Genomic DNA, 19,153 nt, shown 5'->3' on the forward strand with positions numbered 1-19,153 from the left:
ATGATCTATCTTAAATTTTCTTTCTTGAGTTTGGGACTATGTGTTATAACTTAGAATGCAAAGGAGAGCAAGCACAAGCTTTACTATTAAAAAATGCGCGCGAAAAATTTTTGTTTTTTTAATTCTAATTTCGTCGGAATTGATCAAAACTCCCTAAAATGTACAATTTTTAGAGGAAAGTTTTCAGGCACTTTCCCGGGTGAAAAGGGCATTCAATGGGGAAAGATTTTCCACAGATGGATATTTTCCCCTTGTCCCCCGGTGCTTACGCCACTGCGGAAAATATCTGGCGGCTTAGATCAAATGCGCTATGGACACTTTTTGAAGTGAAGGGGTTGCAGGCCGGGGTATTGTGATATCTGTTTATTATATCTTCCTTTTTATTCCTGTCTTTATTTTTCTCTTCTCTTTTTCAACATTCCTCCCCCGGGAAAATTTTCATTCCTAGATGGCGGGAATTGAGCTTTTCCCGACATTTGAAGTGTGTTTTAATGAATTTTATGTTCTTCAAAATTCTAATTTTAGCAATAGCAACAAAAAAAAAAAAAAAAGAAAAAAAAAAATCAGCTCACGGGTCCTGAAAAGGTAGGTTTAGAATTCTTTTCTTTTTCGCCTTTTTTTTTGTTGCCCAAGGGAGGGGCCAGGACCCATGACCCCCTCCCCCAGATCCGCCAATGTGAATTGCGAGAAAATGTAACTCGGTCGGGTACTGGATAAACATTCTCTTTCCCATCCTTCTCCTTCCCTTCTTCTTTTTTTGCATTTCCGATCATACAAAAAAATCTCCAGACATTATATATTTTTCTCCAAAAAGTGGGGGGGGCCCCCGGGCCCCCCGCTTCCGCCGGCCATGAACCTGGCCTGATGATGATAATGATTTACAAAACGCATTTATACAGTATCAGTAATAGATGATATTGATCATGGTCAAAAATAAGCCCAAAGGGAAACCAACTTAAAATTCTTTTTTTTTTCTTATACATTTCTAATCAAAAAATAGTCAAAAATAAATGTTTGAAAGTTAAAAAGATGCTGTTTTCAATTTTAAATTAATTGATCTGAACCTATAAGCATGACCTTTAGCCCCTGCTACCAACAAATATAATATACTATTAGATTTTTTGTATAGACCATTCATGCTTCATGCAAACTGTTGTAGATTTTGTTTGCTTCCTAGTTTTTAATCATATTTTAATTGTTCCACCAATACCTGTACCAAAACTTGATTTACTTTTCAAGGAAGGATTTTTACCCTATCTGAAATCATGCTGAAATTACAAAAAAAAAAAAGGGATGCTTTGAAAAATATCCTGTCCTTTGTTGCAGGGGCAGCGCCAGTCATTGCCCTACATGGGGTCCAATCTCCCCGACAAGGGGTCCACACCATACCCCCCCCCCCAGGTTAGGGAAAAAATTAAATTTGACAGTGAATTTTTCAATACAAAATAATAAAATTTTCTGTAAATTATGGGATTCTTTATCCTGTCGGAAGTACCAGCTCCCTGTCGGGAAAGAGCTGGCACCACCACTGCAACCATATGATCGCAATATTATTACCCCAATACGGTTGAAATTTTTTGACAGCTATGCATATTGTATTTTCGGCGCTCGAGATTTGATTTTCCCCTGACGAACTGCTTGAAAATTCCTCGACAGGGGGTCTAATAAGCGGAGGGTCCAGATTTTCCCGATGGGAATCCTCTTTGACCCCTGCTAGCGCCACCCCTGCTTTCTGTTGAGGTAGGTCTAACAGTATACAGCTACTGGCTTAATTATATATAATTGACTCGTAATATCATCCAAAAATGACAGCGTGGTCAGTGGAAATTAACTTGTATACTTGATCCATCAATAATTAGCATATTTCATAAGGTGATTTCATAAAAGCACTTGAGTGGTCCCATACAATAAACAAAGAAGGAAGGGTGGTGGTGTCACAAAATGATACCATAATAAATAGTATTGTTAGTTAGCGGGGAGTAGGCCCACCACGCCTAAACGGCACCTACCTGTCTTACTTATCTGAAATTCAAATCCAGTTTTAAGGAGCTTTTCATTTATAACATCGCTCTTTACTTGAAAACATCGAATCGGCCGATACCGTTTCCTCCGTAACTGTAATCGTTGTGTTGGTTCTGAGCGAGTGACAGCTGCTCATAATTATATTAGTCTCATTTCCTCCAGTCGATATGTAGGTAAATATATTTTTTGGGTATAGAATTACTGTCTGGGATCTGTACAACAAAGACTAGTCAAAACAATCTTACCTGCGCGAGCGGAAACTAGACCACTTTTGCGGATAGCACCTGGCCGATTTCAACCGAAGTCGTCGAACCAGTTGTCGAACGAATCTCATTACAATAAAATCCCCATGTCCCGTTTTACCAACCAAAAAGTCATTTATTATTGGCAAGGGTGCACATCTCAAGCCCACCATGGATGTAGCCAGTGCTGAGGTCCGAAAATTTGAAGAAACAATGCATCTATGGCCGGAAATTTCACTTTTGTTTTATATTATAAAAATCATCATTACAACACCAGTAGGCCACCGTCCAAATAAAACTCAAGATTCCTCATTATCTCAGTTTTATCAGAAACTTTTAATAACGCTTGTTTCATTGCATTAAATCATATTTAAAAAATTGTACAAGTCTGTTAAGTTAATGATTTTAATTTAATGGTATAGAATTGCAGGTCTGGGTCATATAGGCCTACAGTTCATTTCGACAAAGGCCGGACATAAATGACATTGCGGTTTAAAAAAACTTGATTTGCATTGAAATTTTAAAAAAATAGTGGCGAAAAGGGGGTGGGGGTGGGGGCACGTTGGATCCGCCCCTGATATTTATCAGCATAAAAAACCTTTTTAAAAAATTCACTGAAGGGCCAACTATTTGAATCATATCTACAATTAAAAATTTGAATGTAAAAAAATCCCGTCAACGGGCATTGAGATAATCTTTTGCTGTATTCTTTTGCATAGACCCTTAATTTACTATAACAATTTAAGGGTATTTGTTGAAAATAGCCAATCAGCAACAAAAAAAATAATAATTTTCTTGTCTCTCTGCATTTGAAGATTTCTTATATTGATCCTTAAAAATAAATTCACATTTTTAATTTAATTTTTCAGTTATTTTACTTTTTTTGCAGACAATGCATCTTTATAATTCACACTAGAAGCGAATAAAAAGACAACTTAAAAACGGCCATTAGTTTTCCAATCCGAAATTTTTGTTGGCATCCGGACTGTTTCGGCTGTAAATTCGTCCAAGTTTTAGTTCGCACAAGTAATACATTCACTCGGCGCTCGAAGTTCTGCATCCGCTCGACTATCGAATTAGTTAGCGGCATGACAATTAGGGCCTAGCCTAGTTGCCCTAAATATCATTTTTAATGTTTCATAAATTGTGAATTAGGTTACCTATCACTCAATAAGTATGATATGTCTTTTTTTGTCCATTGGTGCTGGACTGTGTGCAGCTTTAGGCTCAGTTTGTGCGAAATTGGCCTTAAATTCAGACATCCTAATACAAATGTGTACAACGGGGGCGACAACAGTTTTCGCTGCCTTGCCTGCCTTTGGAAGTTGGCTCAGCCTTCAAGATGGAAGCCTAGGCCTACGCAGCAAAGCAACTTGTGAGACGGTGCGATAGGTTGTACATATTTATGATCTTCACATTACAGTAATAATTTTGGCAGCTTTGTATCAAATGTCTAGACTGAGCTATGTGTGTAATTTGGATTTTAATGATTTTATTTATAAATAAAGAAGGGTGTGCTATTCTTACACCAGTCTTAAACCAATATAATCCTTCTGATTGGTTGGATGTTATTGTACAAATCGAATCCTTGCGTACAATAACATGCACTCAAAATTAGGAATTTATTTAAGACTGGTGTAACCATAGCCACTGGCTAGGCAAATAAACCAGAAAAGGCCCAGGGCAGGGAGAAAAGCCCTGTTGACCTCAGGTGGAAATGATTTTTTTTTTGCCATATGTTATGTAGAAAGTATTTTATACACGATTTTTTGGCCTGACTAGTCGTGGCCGATGGGGTCTTGGCTAGTGGGGGGAAATGAATAGGCCAGGAGGTTCCTATCTCAGTGGCAATGTACATACATACAAGCATTTTTTTTTTAAATAACGTTTTGGTAACAGCTTAAAAATTCCCTCAAAATGGCCAAGCTTCTCTAGGAGTCATCAGCTTTACCACCTCATATTGTTGGCCTCAACTGTTAATATTTTTTCATTCTTTATTTTCTAGATTTCTATATATTTGCAAGTTATGTCATTTGCTGGAATCTTCATCTTCAATGCATTCATGTGGACATTGTTTGTTAAATCTCTGCAACTTTCCAAAGCATCAGTCCAAGCAACTGTAACGAATAGTGCTTCTAATTTTTTCTTCTCTGTAAGTAAGTTCAGTTGTTTCTCTTCTGTCGTACCTAAGTGGTCGTCTAAATTTATAGATTTTGAAATCTTTATTTTGTTTCTTTTATTGGCTTGTCTGAATTTAATTTGAATCTTCAATGGTTGGAAAACCTGGTTTATTAGACCCTCTATCAGGACCATAGCCCTACTATGTGACCCCCTGCTGTTCTATTTGGGCAAAACATTAATTGATGGCAAGAGCAGACTTTCTCTTATATCGCTTTGAAACTTGCTAACAGACTCGTGACAGCAGAGATGATGCTAGCAAAGGATGGGGGTGTGAGGAGATTAAAACCAGACTAGAGGTTTAGGAACCTGTCTCAAAATGATCTATAGAATTGCATAAATGAATATTTATTTTAAAATAAAATGTAACATGCAAAAAATATATATCATATCATATAATGTTTCTGTTAATAATTCTGTGAAATTATATTAAATAAATGGTATAGAACTTGAGAGTGTTAGTAAGTAAGTGTGAGAGTGTTATCAACAACACTGGGCACTCCCCATCTTGGTAGGTCTGAGCATTTTCAGGGAGTGTTTGTGTTTGTTACAATACCTGGTATGGTATGTAAACAAAAATATTTTTTAAGAAGCCACATAAAATTTGAGTCTCATATACATTATGTTTAATTTGAGCACCCGATGTACACAATCATTTCATTACTTAAACAAACAAAAAATGAATAGTCATGCTGAATTTTTAGTAATACGTCAGTGAATTAAGTATTCACGTAAATACTGTCTAATGAATCAAGTTACTGCATGACCGTTTTTATATTTTTAATAAAACAAATTTCTTCTACTTTTAAATACATTTTCCCCTGAATTTGTGATAATTCGTTATCACGCATAGGCCTGTGCTAAATGCATGACAAATTTATGATCACGCAAAATGCGTGTTTCAACTAAAATCACTATAAAATGCGGGACCATCCTGCACAATGCGAGACGGTTGGTAACTATGCTTTTTGGGATCTGATTTAAAGAGCTTTCCTATGCACAATAAATGTGGCAAAGACAAGCCAAACCAGTCACTCGTCGCAAATCCTGTTTTGGAGATAATGGCCCAAACATGCTGGAATGTCAAAATTTTGGAAATCTATTTTATTGCACTAACCTAACCTTTATATATCTATACATCATGCTATGCTGTTATTTTCCTCATTTTCAATGATAAAACAACAATTTTTTATGATTTGGTGATGGTTTCTGCCTTAGAGAAATGCCTAAAATCGTAAACTTTGAAGGCTGATTTCTCAAATATTGTTCTTTAAACAGCTGTATGTTTAAACTCGTGTAACTTCATAATGAAGTGTCGGATTTAAATGATTTTTTTACCATTTTATAGCTCTCATTGTACTGTTAAACCCTCTATAAACTAAAATTTGATTTTTCCGACGAGTGACTGGTTTGGCTTGTCTTTGCCACAAATTGTATTGTGCTGCTCGTTATAATAACACCCATGGCTAGCTGACGGAGGGACAAAGTAGATTAACATGCAAATAATGAGATATTTTCTTTCTTGCGGGAGTGTTGGAGAACGTACCAATTTCTTGGAGAATCTCATGACTTCTGAAAGATTTAGAACCCTGTTAGTTGGATGTATATGATTGAGCTATGTGAATTAATTACGGTATACAACATTGAAGATTTTATTTGTATTTTAGGCGTTGATTGGTCATTTAGTATTTGGCGAGGCCCTCAGTATACGATGGTGGATAGGCTCCATGATGATAGTTTCTGGTCTCATCCTAATGCAGAGAGCCTCTGCAAAAACAGTATCCCAGAAGCAGGAGCATGTTGCAGGAGTAGAAAGGAAAGACAAATGAAGTAAGTATTTAGTAACACAGTAGATAAAAATATTTTTCTATGGGTTTCAACTTCAAGGTTAAAGTGGTTGATGTGCACTACCTTTTTAAGGGTCATTCCATGTCAAATCACGAAAATGGGTTTAACCCGACTGACATCATGACAATAGGCACCTATATTGACAACATATGGGCATCCAACAGTTTTTTGTCAGAGAAAATTTGATAATCTTGACAGAGCTTTCTCTGATGTGTCTATATATAGTCGTGGTGTGATTGGATTTATTGGATTGGATTTATTCGGTGTACACACCAAGGATAGCAAACGAAAGTCTAGAAGAATACTTATTTCCAGTGGGGTCCTTCTGGTGGTGATTGGGCAGTACACCGGGAGACAATCTCCTACTCTTTTCCGAAGAGTGTACTGCGTTCTTTATCGTGTACCTGGGCCATAAATGCACACGGGACCAATGGCTTAAACGTCTCATCCGAAAAAGACGTGCGCAATTGTAACGTATATTTCAGCCCTCTAGCTGAAACACAAGGAGAGGCAGCGATGGGAATTGAACTGGGGACCTAGAGATCTCCACAGTTCAGTGCACACACTGTGGCTACCACCAGATCAGCTGACTGAGCTAAGCTGCTCTCTCTAATGATGTCATCATGACCATATTTAGGCTTGTCACATGGTTTTTCCAATACAATTTGATAGAGTGGACAGGGCTTCAGGGATGTTTTGGGTCAAAGTTATTCCAAACCCAATTAAAGCTTAGAATGTAATCTGTTCAAACACACAGTTTTCCATTTCCCGTCCAAGTGACTTAATTTGTAGCGAGACCTCTCTCACTGTCATTTCTAAAGTGAGATTTTTTAGTGTGTAGGGAGCACCTCTTCTTTTTCACATTACCTATAATTCAGTGTACACAAACTACATTTTAATTTTTAGATTAGTCCTACATATTATAGCCAAACATCGGCACTGGTTTGAGCGACAGGCTCTGGTGGTGGAACAAGTCGTATAAGGACTATAAACGGTATGCATATTGTACACTTTGCCAGGACATTATTGAAGAAGAGCAGTAGGTTGCCCTGGTTACCCTGTTGTGCTGGTCCAGTACCTGATGCATTCAGTAATTTCAAGAAAGTGCCTACGTTCTGCACAAAACATAATGGGACTCTTAGGATAGAGACCCAGCTAATATGCTATATAAATTATTACCTTTTTACTGTAACTACTGAGCCGAGACTTTGTTCCGTCCTAGGATGTTAGCAAATCTTGCAATACAAATTTATGCACAATTTTCAACAAGTATAGTTGTCCTGGCGCCCTCAGCAACACCCAGTTCGACAAGTATTCTTATCCATGACAATCAATATGTTAAGATATTTTCCTAGACGAGAGTATCAGATACAGCATTTTCCTGACCTTATACTAAATGAAAGTGTGTATACGGATATTTCCAAAAACACAAATGACAATTGATCCAAGTTTTTCTTTTGCAACATTTAATATCACTGGGCAACATAGATAAACATTTAAAGCACATTAAGAGTTTCGAGAATTATACAGATAATAAAAAAATGTACAAATTAAATTCCAAAAATACACAATTAGAATATACATAAATATTAAACAAAATTGAAATAAATTATATAAACTATTACAGTATTATGAATTGTTTGATAAGCAACACTACTGATGACAATTTATTATGTTACAGTTAAACACTTACAATTTACAAAGTTTTAAAAGGTGATAACATATGAAATGGTTTTTTTTTTACAAAATGTTTTACTGTTAAATGTTTTCAATTCACAATGGTAGTTTTCAGCCTTTTCACCAGAGGGCGACATTTGTCTTTATTGCAGCAAGTTTGACACAGCCAGCTGTGTGGCGAAAAATCTGTTTCAACCTCTACATGTATAATAACTTACAAATCATCTCTAGACGAAGTTATTATTGCTCTCTCAAGTATAACACTACAGTTTCCCTCTAATTCAAGACCTCCTTTGGGACCTGAAAATTTGGTGTGGTCTCAGGGTTCAGCCTCCAATTAGAGGGTTAGCTTTGTTTCAAAAGATGAAGATTGTTATTTGGGTCTTTGGAAAAGTGATCTTGAATTAGAGGGGTCTCGGAATTAGAGGAGTCTCGATTTGGAGGCTGCACTGTATTTGCTGTTTTAAATTATATTTGATTATAAACATAAACTCGCACCACAAAAGGAACTGAACAGCCTTTCACTCATTTTTTTTAATTTTTAAAAATATTTAATAATTCTAATTGAACATTTGTTTTTTCGAATACATTTAAATATTATGTGGGTAACTTTAAAAGGTATTAATAGTTTAAATATATGCTTGTGCATTTAAAAAATATTCGTAAACGTGTGTGATAAATAATTAAGTGAAAATTGTTTTCCTTAATGACTTTTTTCATGGTTAAATTCAATCATTAAAGTAAAACTAAAACATTTTTCTTCCTATATTGACCATTTAGTCATTTTTGGAAGTTTTAATCTTGATTTTCATAGCTTTCTTTTGACCCTGAAACTATGATTCATTGCTCAAATGGAGAAACATATCCAGTGGAAAAATAGATAAGAAATGCTGAAATAAAAATATGATTCCCAATGTATTCTGGCATTCCATAAAATAAGGCTCATAGGAAAGAAGCTGTAACCTCCAGACGACCATGGTAATAGACTTGTGTGGCACGCACCTGTTTGCTTCCATTCCCAAAACCACAAACCCAGTCGTTAGATATCACATGACACTCAAAATATGTAAAATAGCCTCTTCCCCAAGTCTCCATGGCAAGAAAAATAGCCAGCCATGCAGATTTCTCTCTATCAGACTTGTGGCAAGACCTTTCTTAATACCTTGTTTTAGTGAACACTATTTTTGAAAGATTTTCAGAGGGCGAAACAATATAATTGTATTTTCATTTAGCAAAATTGTTCTGCTATAAAGGCATCCTATTTTGAAAATAAAATTAATATAAAATGTTATTGATCAATATGTGGATACAGTGTTTAGTCAAACTTAGTGATTTAGAGCATTGATTGATTTCTAACAAACATGGAAAGACAGAATTTGTTTTATCAGATATGTCGGCAGATATGTCAGACACAAAGTCTTTTTTAGTCTGAAAGATAACCATGTTTATATATTTATAAGCCCAGCCTTTGTTTGTACATAGTCATAGTGTCCAAACAAGTTTTCAAACTTCAAATAAGTTTATTAGATGTTCAATTGGAATGAAATGCTTTTTTACATTTAAATAGCAAATCATATTTTAGTGATTAAAGATTTTTTCTTGTTTCAGTTTTACTTTGGACTATATTAAATTTACTAAGTTTATTTTTTAAATAGTGTTTGTTTGAATATGAAAAAGTTAGCAAGAGGGAGAAACCCCATATGAACTCAACTGAAATGGAATTCATACGTTTTTACAAAAAAACATATTGTTGGAGCTCACTGAGGTTACAATGAAAGTTTGATGGAATATTGTAGTTAGTCTTTTCTGGTCGATTTCTTTCTAATTCGTTTAACTTTTTTGCATGTTCTACAGCTGTGTCCACAAAACCTGCTCATGAATGCAGGGTTTTTCTTGCACCAGTTTGTCTTGGCCCACACTTTGCACCGCTTGCTGTAATTTTTACACTCTGAAAACAAACAAGCATAGAAGTGATTATAGAAATGATGTTTAATTATATTGGCAATGAATCTCCTCTGCATGTCTCTGTATTTACTAGTGTTGGACCAAAGAATTCAATATAGAGAGGGACCAAGGGAGATGGAGTGTCCAGGTCACTTCAACACCACATTGTTGGAGCTGAAGTACATTTTATCGGTTTGACATGTCTAGGTTGCTGAAAATTTCAGATTTATAATTGAATTTCTTTTTCTTTTTTCCCAGTAAGACTTTAATATTTGGGGATGGGGACTAGACCTGGGTTGACTAGGCACTCCCTTGAATCTGCTCTTGATTTTCACAATCTTAATTTTATTTTTATGTAATTTCTGTTTGTTCATAGTAAGAACTGGCTATTATGTACCAACAGGGTTGAATTCTTTTATTGACAATCTTTCAGTATGTGATGGAAGTGAAGTGAAACAAAAATCCACTCACCATTATCTTTAGGATTTGAACACAGTTGACAACTTCTCGGACACTGATAGGGAATTTCTTTTATATCAATTGAACACCGCCCTTTCAGAGCCCAAAATTGGCATTCTTTTGCACCATCAACACACTCTGAAATTTTAACAAAATTATTATAGTAAACTACCGTAATATTAAGCAAGATAAAATGAAAAAATACATTAGAATTAAATTGATAGCAAATACTTGTGTTTTAATTTTAGTGTGTAAGTTTTTAAAACTGTCTACACTATTTAAATATTTTTTTGTTCTTTTTTTTCAGTGGTGATTATTTCCAGAGACATTTCTTGTACTGTCAGCAACAGATATAATGTGTTAGAGCGCCACCTAGTGTTTAAAACTGTGTTTTTATAATGTTGTTAAGTAGAATAGGATTGGTGTTATTGAGGATGATGAAATCAGGAAATAATTGATATGATATGCTGGTAGCAAAACAAATGTTATGGTTGTTGTCATGAGCCAGTATTCTTCCTGGTGCGTATTCAAATCTAAACATACTGATCTTGCCATTCCTGTTATTGTTATGTTGAGGGTGGGCATTAAAAAGGGTCGGAGAGCCAAAGTGAATTTTTGATTTAACACTGAGGGCCGCACCTAAACTTTGATTTTCCAGTGTGCTTCCAAAAACTTAAATGACTGCTTTTACATTACTTTATGCTCAGTTAACTTTAACAGATGATCGCTTTCAGGCCGTAAAAACACATGGGGTTTTCTAGCCAAAGGTTGGCGGGCTGCACACAGTGATTTTAAGATATGTGGCAAAGACAAGCCAAACCAGTCACTCATCGCAAATCGTGTTACAGAGAAAATGGCCAAAACATGCTGGAATGTCAAATTTTTAAAAATCCATTTTATTGCACTGAACTAAACTTGATATATCTATAGTGTACATCATTCTATGCTGTTATTTTCCCCATTTTCAATGTTAAAACAACAATTTTTAAGGATTAAGATAGTTTCTGCATGAGAAATGCCTGAAATCATAAACTTTGAAGGCTGATTTCTCAAATATTGTTCTTTAAACAGCTGTGTGATTAAACGCTTGTAACTTCATAAGGAAATGTCCGATTTGAATGATTTTTTTACCATTTTATAGCTATTATTTTACTCTCTAACACTGTATTAATAACTCAAAATTTTGCGACGTGTGACTGTTTTGGCTTGTCTTTGTCACATATTTTCATGGGCCGCGCACAGGGATAGTAAGTTATATTTACAGGCCGCAGCGAAAATACTGTCGACCCACAGGCCACACTTTGTCCACCTGTTGGCAATGCTGATGCTTATCAATCATACCGTACTGTTTTGAAATGCCTATTCAAAGTATATATGGTACACTTTAATTATGGTTTATGTATGAACTTTTGGTTGGTTGACTTTTGTAATATATTAAATTCAAATTTTTTATAATCCTAATTAAGAATCTGACACTGAATATTTTGAAATTCACAGGCTGCTGTATTGTATTATAGTAATATATATTTGATAAAAATGTGTAAATTTCTGGAAAATGTATTTTGGGTGTGTCTGTGGGTGTGATTAAGAAAGAAAGAGTTAACGTACCTATTTCTGTCTGGTTGAATTTAACTCTACATGTTTTGCAACTTAGCCTGCAATTTCTTCCCATCCAATCTGGCTGTGATAAGCATCCTCCATCCTTAGCCCAGCTCGGACAATTTGCAAAACTATCGTTACATTCTGCATGTTGAAAACACAACATATTAAATATATATACAGGTCATGTTGCCCAACTCTCCAAGCAATTTAAGATTGTTAAGACTTTTTATATTGTCAAATTAACTTGGTCTCAGAGCACTTATAAAACAAACTATGCACAGAATGAGTCACATTGAAAAACCTTTTTAGTTATTTCTCAGAGTAATATATTATAAAAACCGTTTTAAATTTTCAATTTTATTGTGACTCATAATTTACTTTTAACAACAAATTTAAACTTTAAGATGTTTCTTTAAAGCCAGGCTTCGGAGGGAACTGATTTTTCTAAGACACTAAAAGCATATTGACAAAAAAACTCACAAGGCAGTTAATGAGATACAGCTTTTTGAATAACTGGGGGGAAAGGGACATAACCACCCATTTTCCCCCTGTTTTTAAATATCAAAATATGTGTATCTCATTAACCGCTCACAACTTTTTCGTCAAATGTGCTTTTTGTGTCTTAGAAAAGCCAGTTTTCAACATAGCAAACATTTTCTTTTCACCAGAGCCTGACTTTAAAGTTGATTATTTTTATTATTAGAAATAAATAATGTATGATTTCACTATTTCCACTGTGTACATGGTAATCCGTTCTAATTTTACTCATTTTACAATTTACACTGTTAGCAGCTTTGAAAACTCCTCAATGAGTTTCTGATGGTTTGTCAAAATAATGAGTAATGCATAGATCATATAAAAAATATCTTATCTTGCAAATAAAGCCACAATTTCTTTTTCCTTTGCAATTTTTTTCAAGACTTGTCAGATAAAACTTCTTGAAATGCCTTACATCTGTTTGACTTTATATTTGATATATTATTTATGTACGGTATAACAAATTAAATCTTATACAAAATTGAGAATCAAGAATACGTATTTGATTTTGAAGTTTGATTTTCATCTTAAACACAGGTGTTTTTGTTTTGTTTTTTTTTTTTTGGTTAAGAAGGTATGCTGTTAATGGCCAAGAGGAAAACAAATCCTCGTTGTTTACAGGATTTGAAGCCAGGATCCTAGGACCCCTAACCAGAAAGCTAATTCTAAATCATGAATTAGCAGTGCTAAAGGGATCTGGCTGTACAGAACACCCTGTTGTCGAAGAACTGTAGACCCCAACATCCTCCCTTCCCTGTAAGGGAAAAAGCCAATCATTTTGTTGGGGGAATGCAGCATCGAGTATAGCATTTTTAGTCTGAAAGTGCCATTTCCATGCATCTAGCGGTGCCTATTCTGAATGTTTATGGACAACCCCGTCAGGAACCTTTGACCCGTCACCTGGCCTGGGAATTTCTGGCGCCACCATGGAATCCATGACCTATATTATAGTAATATTAGGTCATTATGATTAAATAGATATTTTCACAGGGCCTTATTCCTCTTATAAATTTTTTTTTTTTTTTTTTTTTTTTTTTTTAAACAAACAACAAACTAATTCTGTATAATCAAGCTTTGAAAGATACTGAAAGTAATTATTATTGAAAACAAAAGGTATTTTAAAAAGTAATATTAATAAGAAAAACAAATTTTAAAGAAAAAATTTCAAACAGTATTAGCATGCAAAACTCATAATACAGATTAGAATACTGTCGCAAAAAAAAAAAAAAATAATAAAATTGTATTTCATTTCAGTGCTAACACAACAAAAATATCTGAAACAGCAACTAAGGTGTAATAAAAACGTTTTTGTATGTTTCAAAAAATCGACATGCTTCAAATATGCAATTAATACTTCAATATATTTCGAATATAAAGTATATTAAACAAAATTGATGATAATGAGGCTGGTAATAGAAAGGGATTGATTTTTCTGTTGGTGATAGTGTTGGTGCTTAAGAAGGCTGTAAAATGATAATATGATGGTTATATTGACGATTACAATAATAATAATAATAATAATAGATTTTGCAATACTGTACGATGGTCGCATCGAGGAGACAGAAATGGAGAAAGTGATTTAAGTAAATTATGGAAAATTGAAACAGTGGTCATTCCTGTTATAATTGGGACATTTGGAACAGTTCCAAAGAAATTAAAGAAAAGACAACACATCAGTATAGAAACCAGAATAGATGAACTTCAGAAAAGTGTGATTCTGAATACGGCAAGGATCCTCAGGAAGGTAATAGAAGTTTGAGGAGACTTGTCACCAAGCTTTAGGAATAATGTAATTCCATTGGATATTGATGTGCGATACCAATAATAATAATAATAATAATAATTAACTGTAGTTAAATTAAAACAGTTCAATAACAATAAGCACTGTAATGATGATGAAAATAATGATAGTAATAACAATAATAATTATAGGCCTATAGTAATATATTATAAATAATAAATGCAAATAATCAATATGCAATCAGGAGTTTAAAGTGCAAAATAAATTATACTGCAAATAAAAACATTATTGTCATCTTTGTAATTATTTTCCCAAAATGCATTGCACTGACATGCTGATGTGGTCCATGCATCTCAACAATACCTTCCACATTTCTAGCCTTTCTGGATTTATTAGCTGAAATAGATTGTACTATGATCAACACTCTATGCTAGATTTTAAGGTTTTTTTTTACAGAATCCTGTGCAGTGCAAGTACTATAAAATAGTATGTGGTGGCATGCATTACTTAGCCACACAACCTGAATGAAAAATAGTATGAAAGATATGAATTTCAAATGACTTCCAACATCCTATACCAATTAACGATTTTATATAATACAAAAAAAAGCAGTCTTGGGTGTCTGTGGTTTAGCTAATGATTATCTGAAAAGTTCCTCAGACTTGAGGCCATGCATAAATAATATTTTGTTAACAGTATACCCCTTTTTAAGCGTTTTTAAATTTATATTTGCATTATTCTATACTACAAATTCATGATACATTTTTTTGGAAATATTTGGTACCTATTTCCTGTAAATCTACATTAACTAGTATTAAAGTTGTTTAAGTTAATTTATAACTTTTTATTATTTTAAAGATTTGATTCATTATTTGTTATAATTTTAATATTTTTAAAGTTTGGTTTTTAAACTTACTTGGTTTCGCCACCTTTTTATCAATTTGTGCACATGTGTTACATGTGAGTGCACAATTCTTATTCATCCACTTTTTGTTTGTTTCGCAATCGCCCCTGTCAGCTAGGTTTTTACAACGTCTGGTTTTGTCAATGCATCCTACAAATGTTAGTAAATACTGAGAACAATTATATGATCCTATCCTTGCCTTCTTAATTTTCTTAGCTTTAGATGTATTCATGATTAATAGCACTTCAATCATCATCAATGTAATGTATCGCTGCGGTAGTCATAATCTCTCTCCACGGCATCATCGTCGTTGTCATGATCGTCATCATCACAATCGTTCATCGTCATAATCTCCATCACTGTCATTGCCGTCGGCATTGTTCGTAGTTATCATCATCATCATCTTCATCATCATCATCTCCATCTCCATCATCACCATCTCCATCATCATCGTCGTCGTCATTATCGTTCATCATCATCCTCATCACCATCATCATCATCATCATTATCACATTATCGTCATCATTGTCACCGTCGGCATCGTCGACGTTGTCACCTGCATCATCATAATCTCCATTTTCATCATCATCATCATCATTATCATAATCATCATCATCATCGTTATCATCATCTCCATCTCCATTACCATCGTCATCATCATTATACAGTATTAGGTTTTCTCACCAGGATCATAACTGGTATCATTGCAGCTATTGCAGCTTAGTGGACAGTTAGGGAACATGAAATTAGGGTTGGTTTGGCAGTCACCATTCTCAGCCCACATCGGGCACTTCCTCTGGACATCACGGCAACCTTAAAAAAAGATACATAATTTTAAAAATTATGGTAAATTGTAGTAAACTATTTAATAACAAAAAAATAAAAAATAAAAATAAGAGAAATGAATGTATTATGTATTTTTATGTAATGACCACTTCAAGTACTGGAACTTAAACGATTGATTAAACAGGGTATACACACACAGCTGCATTTAATAATTTATCCTATTGATTGTATTCAGTGCTATGATCTATAATATAGATAAAATAGATGTATGACTACTACATTAAAACCATGCCAAGATTTGGTGAGTGGTGAGACATCATGTTCATTTTGTTTCTGTCAAGTTCAGGAAAGTAAATACTCGGAGGCCATTGGTTAAATCTTGAGTGTTAACATAACTAGGTCAGTATGTATGATGATTTGAACACGGGTAGGTTTTGGTTTGACGTCGGTGAGAATAACGTTTGTCTAGAGTAAAGTAGTACAATGATAATATTTATAGTGTGTACAGTATACTGTAATAAATAGATGTGTTATCATGTGATCATAGTATTTGCATAAAGCATACGTGTTTTACTAATACTAGTAAAATAGTAAAAAATCTAAATATCATTGGATATCAGTCAGTATTCAACTTGAATCAACCTATCTTTATCAATAAATCTAGGTTTAAGAGTGAAAAAAAAAAAGAAATTCAGTTTGAAAAGTTGATGGACAGGGTTGTTCCAGATTAATGGTGAACAGGGACTGCAGTGTGTCAATCAGGGCAAACTCTTTTGTAGGCTGGTCCAGGGAAAGAAACCCTTGGTGCACCGACAAATTTTAAACTGTTTGGAGTTGTTACATATACTTCTGGAATTACCATTTTAATCTGAAGTGATTCCTGCTGAAGTTGTTATTGTTGGAGATGTTGAAGAAATTTGTAGCTTTTTGTAGAAGAAGGGCTCTAAAGCTTACCGTACTGAAAGAAAGCAACACTGCAGGACTGGATTGTAAATACGAATATATTTACACTGAAGGACACTTCCAACTGATCCTAATTATACTTTGCAATGTTCACTCCCTCTTTCGTAGCGAGCATGCAGTGGAAGTGATTTAGAAATACATTCATTTGTGACAGGAACTTAAATCAAGAACCTGGTTTTCCAATGCATTCATTTTTACTACATAACACTCACCTGCTACAAGGGTGGATACAATCTCACAACTATTACAACTGAGAGGGCAGTTTGGCTTCATCCATTTAGGGTTCTTCTCGCAGTCGCCGTTCTTTGCCCAGCCAACACATTTCTTGGTTGTATCCTTACAGTCTGAAACATTAACAACATTTAGAATAAAAAGTTGGTTGAGCCAAGAAATGTAATTCTATCCTGTTTAGAGTTTATAAGTCTTAGGAATTGATTCAGAAAGTCTCAATTTTTATACTTGTAAACATGTTCCTTGCTGAGAAGCAACGTAACTATACACAAAAGAAAAACATACTCACCTTTGACGAATTAATTGAAAACTTTCACTGTTTTATTCAAATCAAAATTAACTTCACAAAAATATTTATTATAGTATTTCGGCCTAAGTAATACTATTTAACCGTTTTCAAAACTGAACACCAGTTTGGTGGATTTCTTCATTGTGAAATTCACCAACATTGACCCATGACATTCAGAAGTCCTTTTGGCGGAGAATTGGGCAGTACACAAGTTGACAGTTCTTGGCTCCTATAATAGAGTGCTTCTAATTTAATACGTTTAAAACTTTATTTCATTTAATATAATAGTAGAACAGAGTTGAACATTAAAGGAGTATACTTCGGTGAAGAAGCTAGAGCATTGACCCACAGTAAGAAAAATATTGCTGTACACAACAAAATGTCTCTGTTTTCTATTAGTCGCTTAAACTTAGGGTTTAATATATACTGTTTGCTTCCAAACGTGTTTTGTCATTTTACTATTTCTATTTTGAGTTTGAATTACCCATGTATTTTCTATGTATGATCCGTCAAAATGGTAGACATGAAATTAAAATCAATATCCTAACAGACAGAAAACGTACTGGATTGACCCTTTAGCCTAGTGTTCATTATAACATGTAAACGCAGTAGAATATAAATAATAAAACACACGCAAAAAAATGCTCTCTTACTTAATACTGAATTTAACATCTGTCAGAAATGATAGATATAGTTCTTATTTTAAAGGTCTTGTATGCTTCGTTATGTCAAAAAGATATTTTCCCTTGAGTATGTGTAAATGAAATTGTATAAGAGAAGATTAAATATCATTTTTGAATAAAATGACTGAAATGTAATATGAATAAATCTTGTATAAAGATTTAATACACTTAGTGTACTGTGAATACAGAAGGGTATTGACGCTATTATGATTGACAGTGTATTTACCAGGTGCTTGTGGCGTGGGTGATGTCTGAGGTGGTTTCACATCGTAGTTGTCGGTAACGCATTGCTTGCAGCTTAGTTTGCATTTACGAATCATCCAGTCCGTGTTGGTTCTACACTCGCCCTTCAACGCCCATTCTGGACACCGACTATCTCCATCACTACACCCTGTTTTAAACAAATTGGTAAATCACATTCATGTATATCAATTTATATAATTTGTTCATTGTTAAAGCATTTGAAATACAAGAGAAACATTATTTTTAACTAATAATAAACTAAAACTGCTCTAGATTTCAACTGTTCTAAAAATACGTATGTAGTTAGACTTCACTAGGTAAAAACAAAGCAGTAATATTTTCAGCACTAAAAAGTGTAAAAAAAAACTATGAAGCACAAACATTCAATTTAATTCAGTTTAGTGTAGACACTGTGTTGTAAGTACTAAATGTATTGCAAGGATATATTAAATTATTTGCTTTATTATGGGCAGACATCCAATTTTCAGTATATCTGTACTTGACAATTTTCCATATTAAGCTTACTACTGTACTTTTCGAATACTGGAAATTATTATTGATGTTTTATTATCTTTCATAGTTCAATTGATGGAAAAAAGGAAAGAATATGGATTTTAATGTTTTGTTCTGATTAAAAACTGCCTCTGTTATGTATATAATTACTCAGCTTAAGTCAATTAATCCACAATATTAATGCATTAGATGTTGACTTTGTTAGGTTTTGTAGATACGTTTTAAGTTGACTTATGTATTCCAATATGAAACATCTGTTATTTCTCTTTCGGAGTTAAATAAAATTGTTTT

The 19,153-nt window shown here is 34.0% G+C and overlaps 3 protein-coding genes across 10 annotated transcripts in view; 1 reads left to right on the top strand and 2 right to left on the bottom strand.

Moving 5' to 3' along the window:
* LOC117106865 (kelch-like protein 24) overlaps positions 1-2,110 on the bottom strand; it is a 16,477-nt gene extending 14,367 nt beyond the window's left edge. Inside the window, exon 1 of the mRNA XM_033248357.1 lies at positions 2,010-2,110. The gene's annotated coding sequence lies outside the window, so the exon portion shown is untranslated. The remainder of the gene's footprint in view (positions 1-2,009) is intronic.
* LOC117106866 (transmembrane protein 42-like) overlaps positions 1-18,462 on the top strand; it is a 20,549-nt gene extending 2,087 nt beyond the window's left edge. The window contains exons 1-4 of one of the 4 annotated variants that reach the window (XM_033248362.1): positions 2,807-3,647; positions 4,270-4,416; positions 6,110-6,272; positions 7,197-7,312. In XM_033248362.1, coding sequence (XP_033104253.1) covers positions 3,441-3,647; positions 4,270-4,416; positions 6,110-6,271 — 516 coding nt within the window. In that variant the 5' untranslated portion in view covers positions 2,807-3,440 and the 3' untranslated portion in view covers position 6,272; positions 7,197-7,312. Of the gene's footprint in view, positions 1-2,806; positions 3,648-4,269; positions 4,417-6,109; positions 6,273-7,196; positions 7,313-10,677; positions 11,428-18,323 lie in introns of those variants that run through there. The other 3 variants (XM_033248361.1, XM_033248359.1, XM_033248360.1) reach the window with 3 other exon arrangements.
* The window catches only part of LOC117106863 (balbiani ring protein 3-like), a 68,667-nt gene continuing 57,274 nt past the window's right edge, over positions 7,761-19,153 (bottom strand). For 2 of the 5 annotated variants that reach the window (XM_033248353.1, XM_033248351.1), the window contains 8 exons: positions 18,333-18,497; positions 17,116-17,247; positions 15,839-15,967; positions 15,167-15,304; positions 14,614-14,646; positions 11,979-12,113; positions 10,383-10,508; positions 7,761-9,915 (listed from right to left, as the gene is read on the bottom strand). In XM_033248353.1, the coding sequence (XP_033104244.1) occupies positions 9,764-9,915; positions 10,383-10,508; positions 11,979-12,113; positions 14,614-14,646; positions 15,167-15,304; positions 15,839-15,967; positions 17,116-17,247; positions 18,333-18,497 (1,010 nt within the window). In that variant the 3' untranslated portion in view covers positions 7,761-9,763. The remainder of the gene's footprint in view (positions 9,916-10,382; positions 10,509-11,978; positions 12,114-14,613; positions 14,647-15,166; positions 15,305-15,838; positions 15,968-17,115; positions 17,248-18,332; positions 18,498-19,153) is intronic. The other 3 variants (XM_033248354.1, XM_033248355.1, XM_033248352.1) reach the window with 3 other exon arrangements.

Source organism: Anneissia japonica, unplaced genomic scaffold, assembly GCF_011630105.1.
Source record: "Anneissia japonica isolate Jap-2015-1 unplaced genomic scaffold, ASM1163010v1 scaffold1165_len1893470_cov193, whole genome shotgun sequence".
Lineage (NCBI taxonomy): Eukaryota > Metazoa > Echinodermata > Crinoidea > Comatulida > Comatulidae > Anneissia > Anneissia japonica.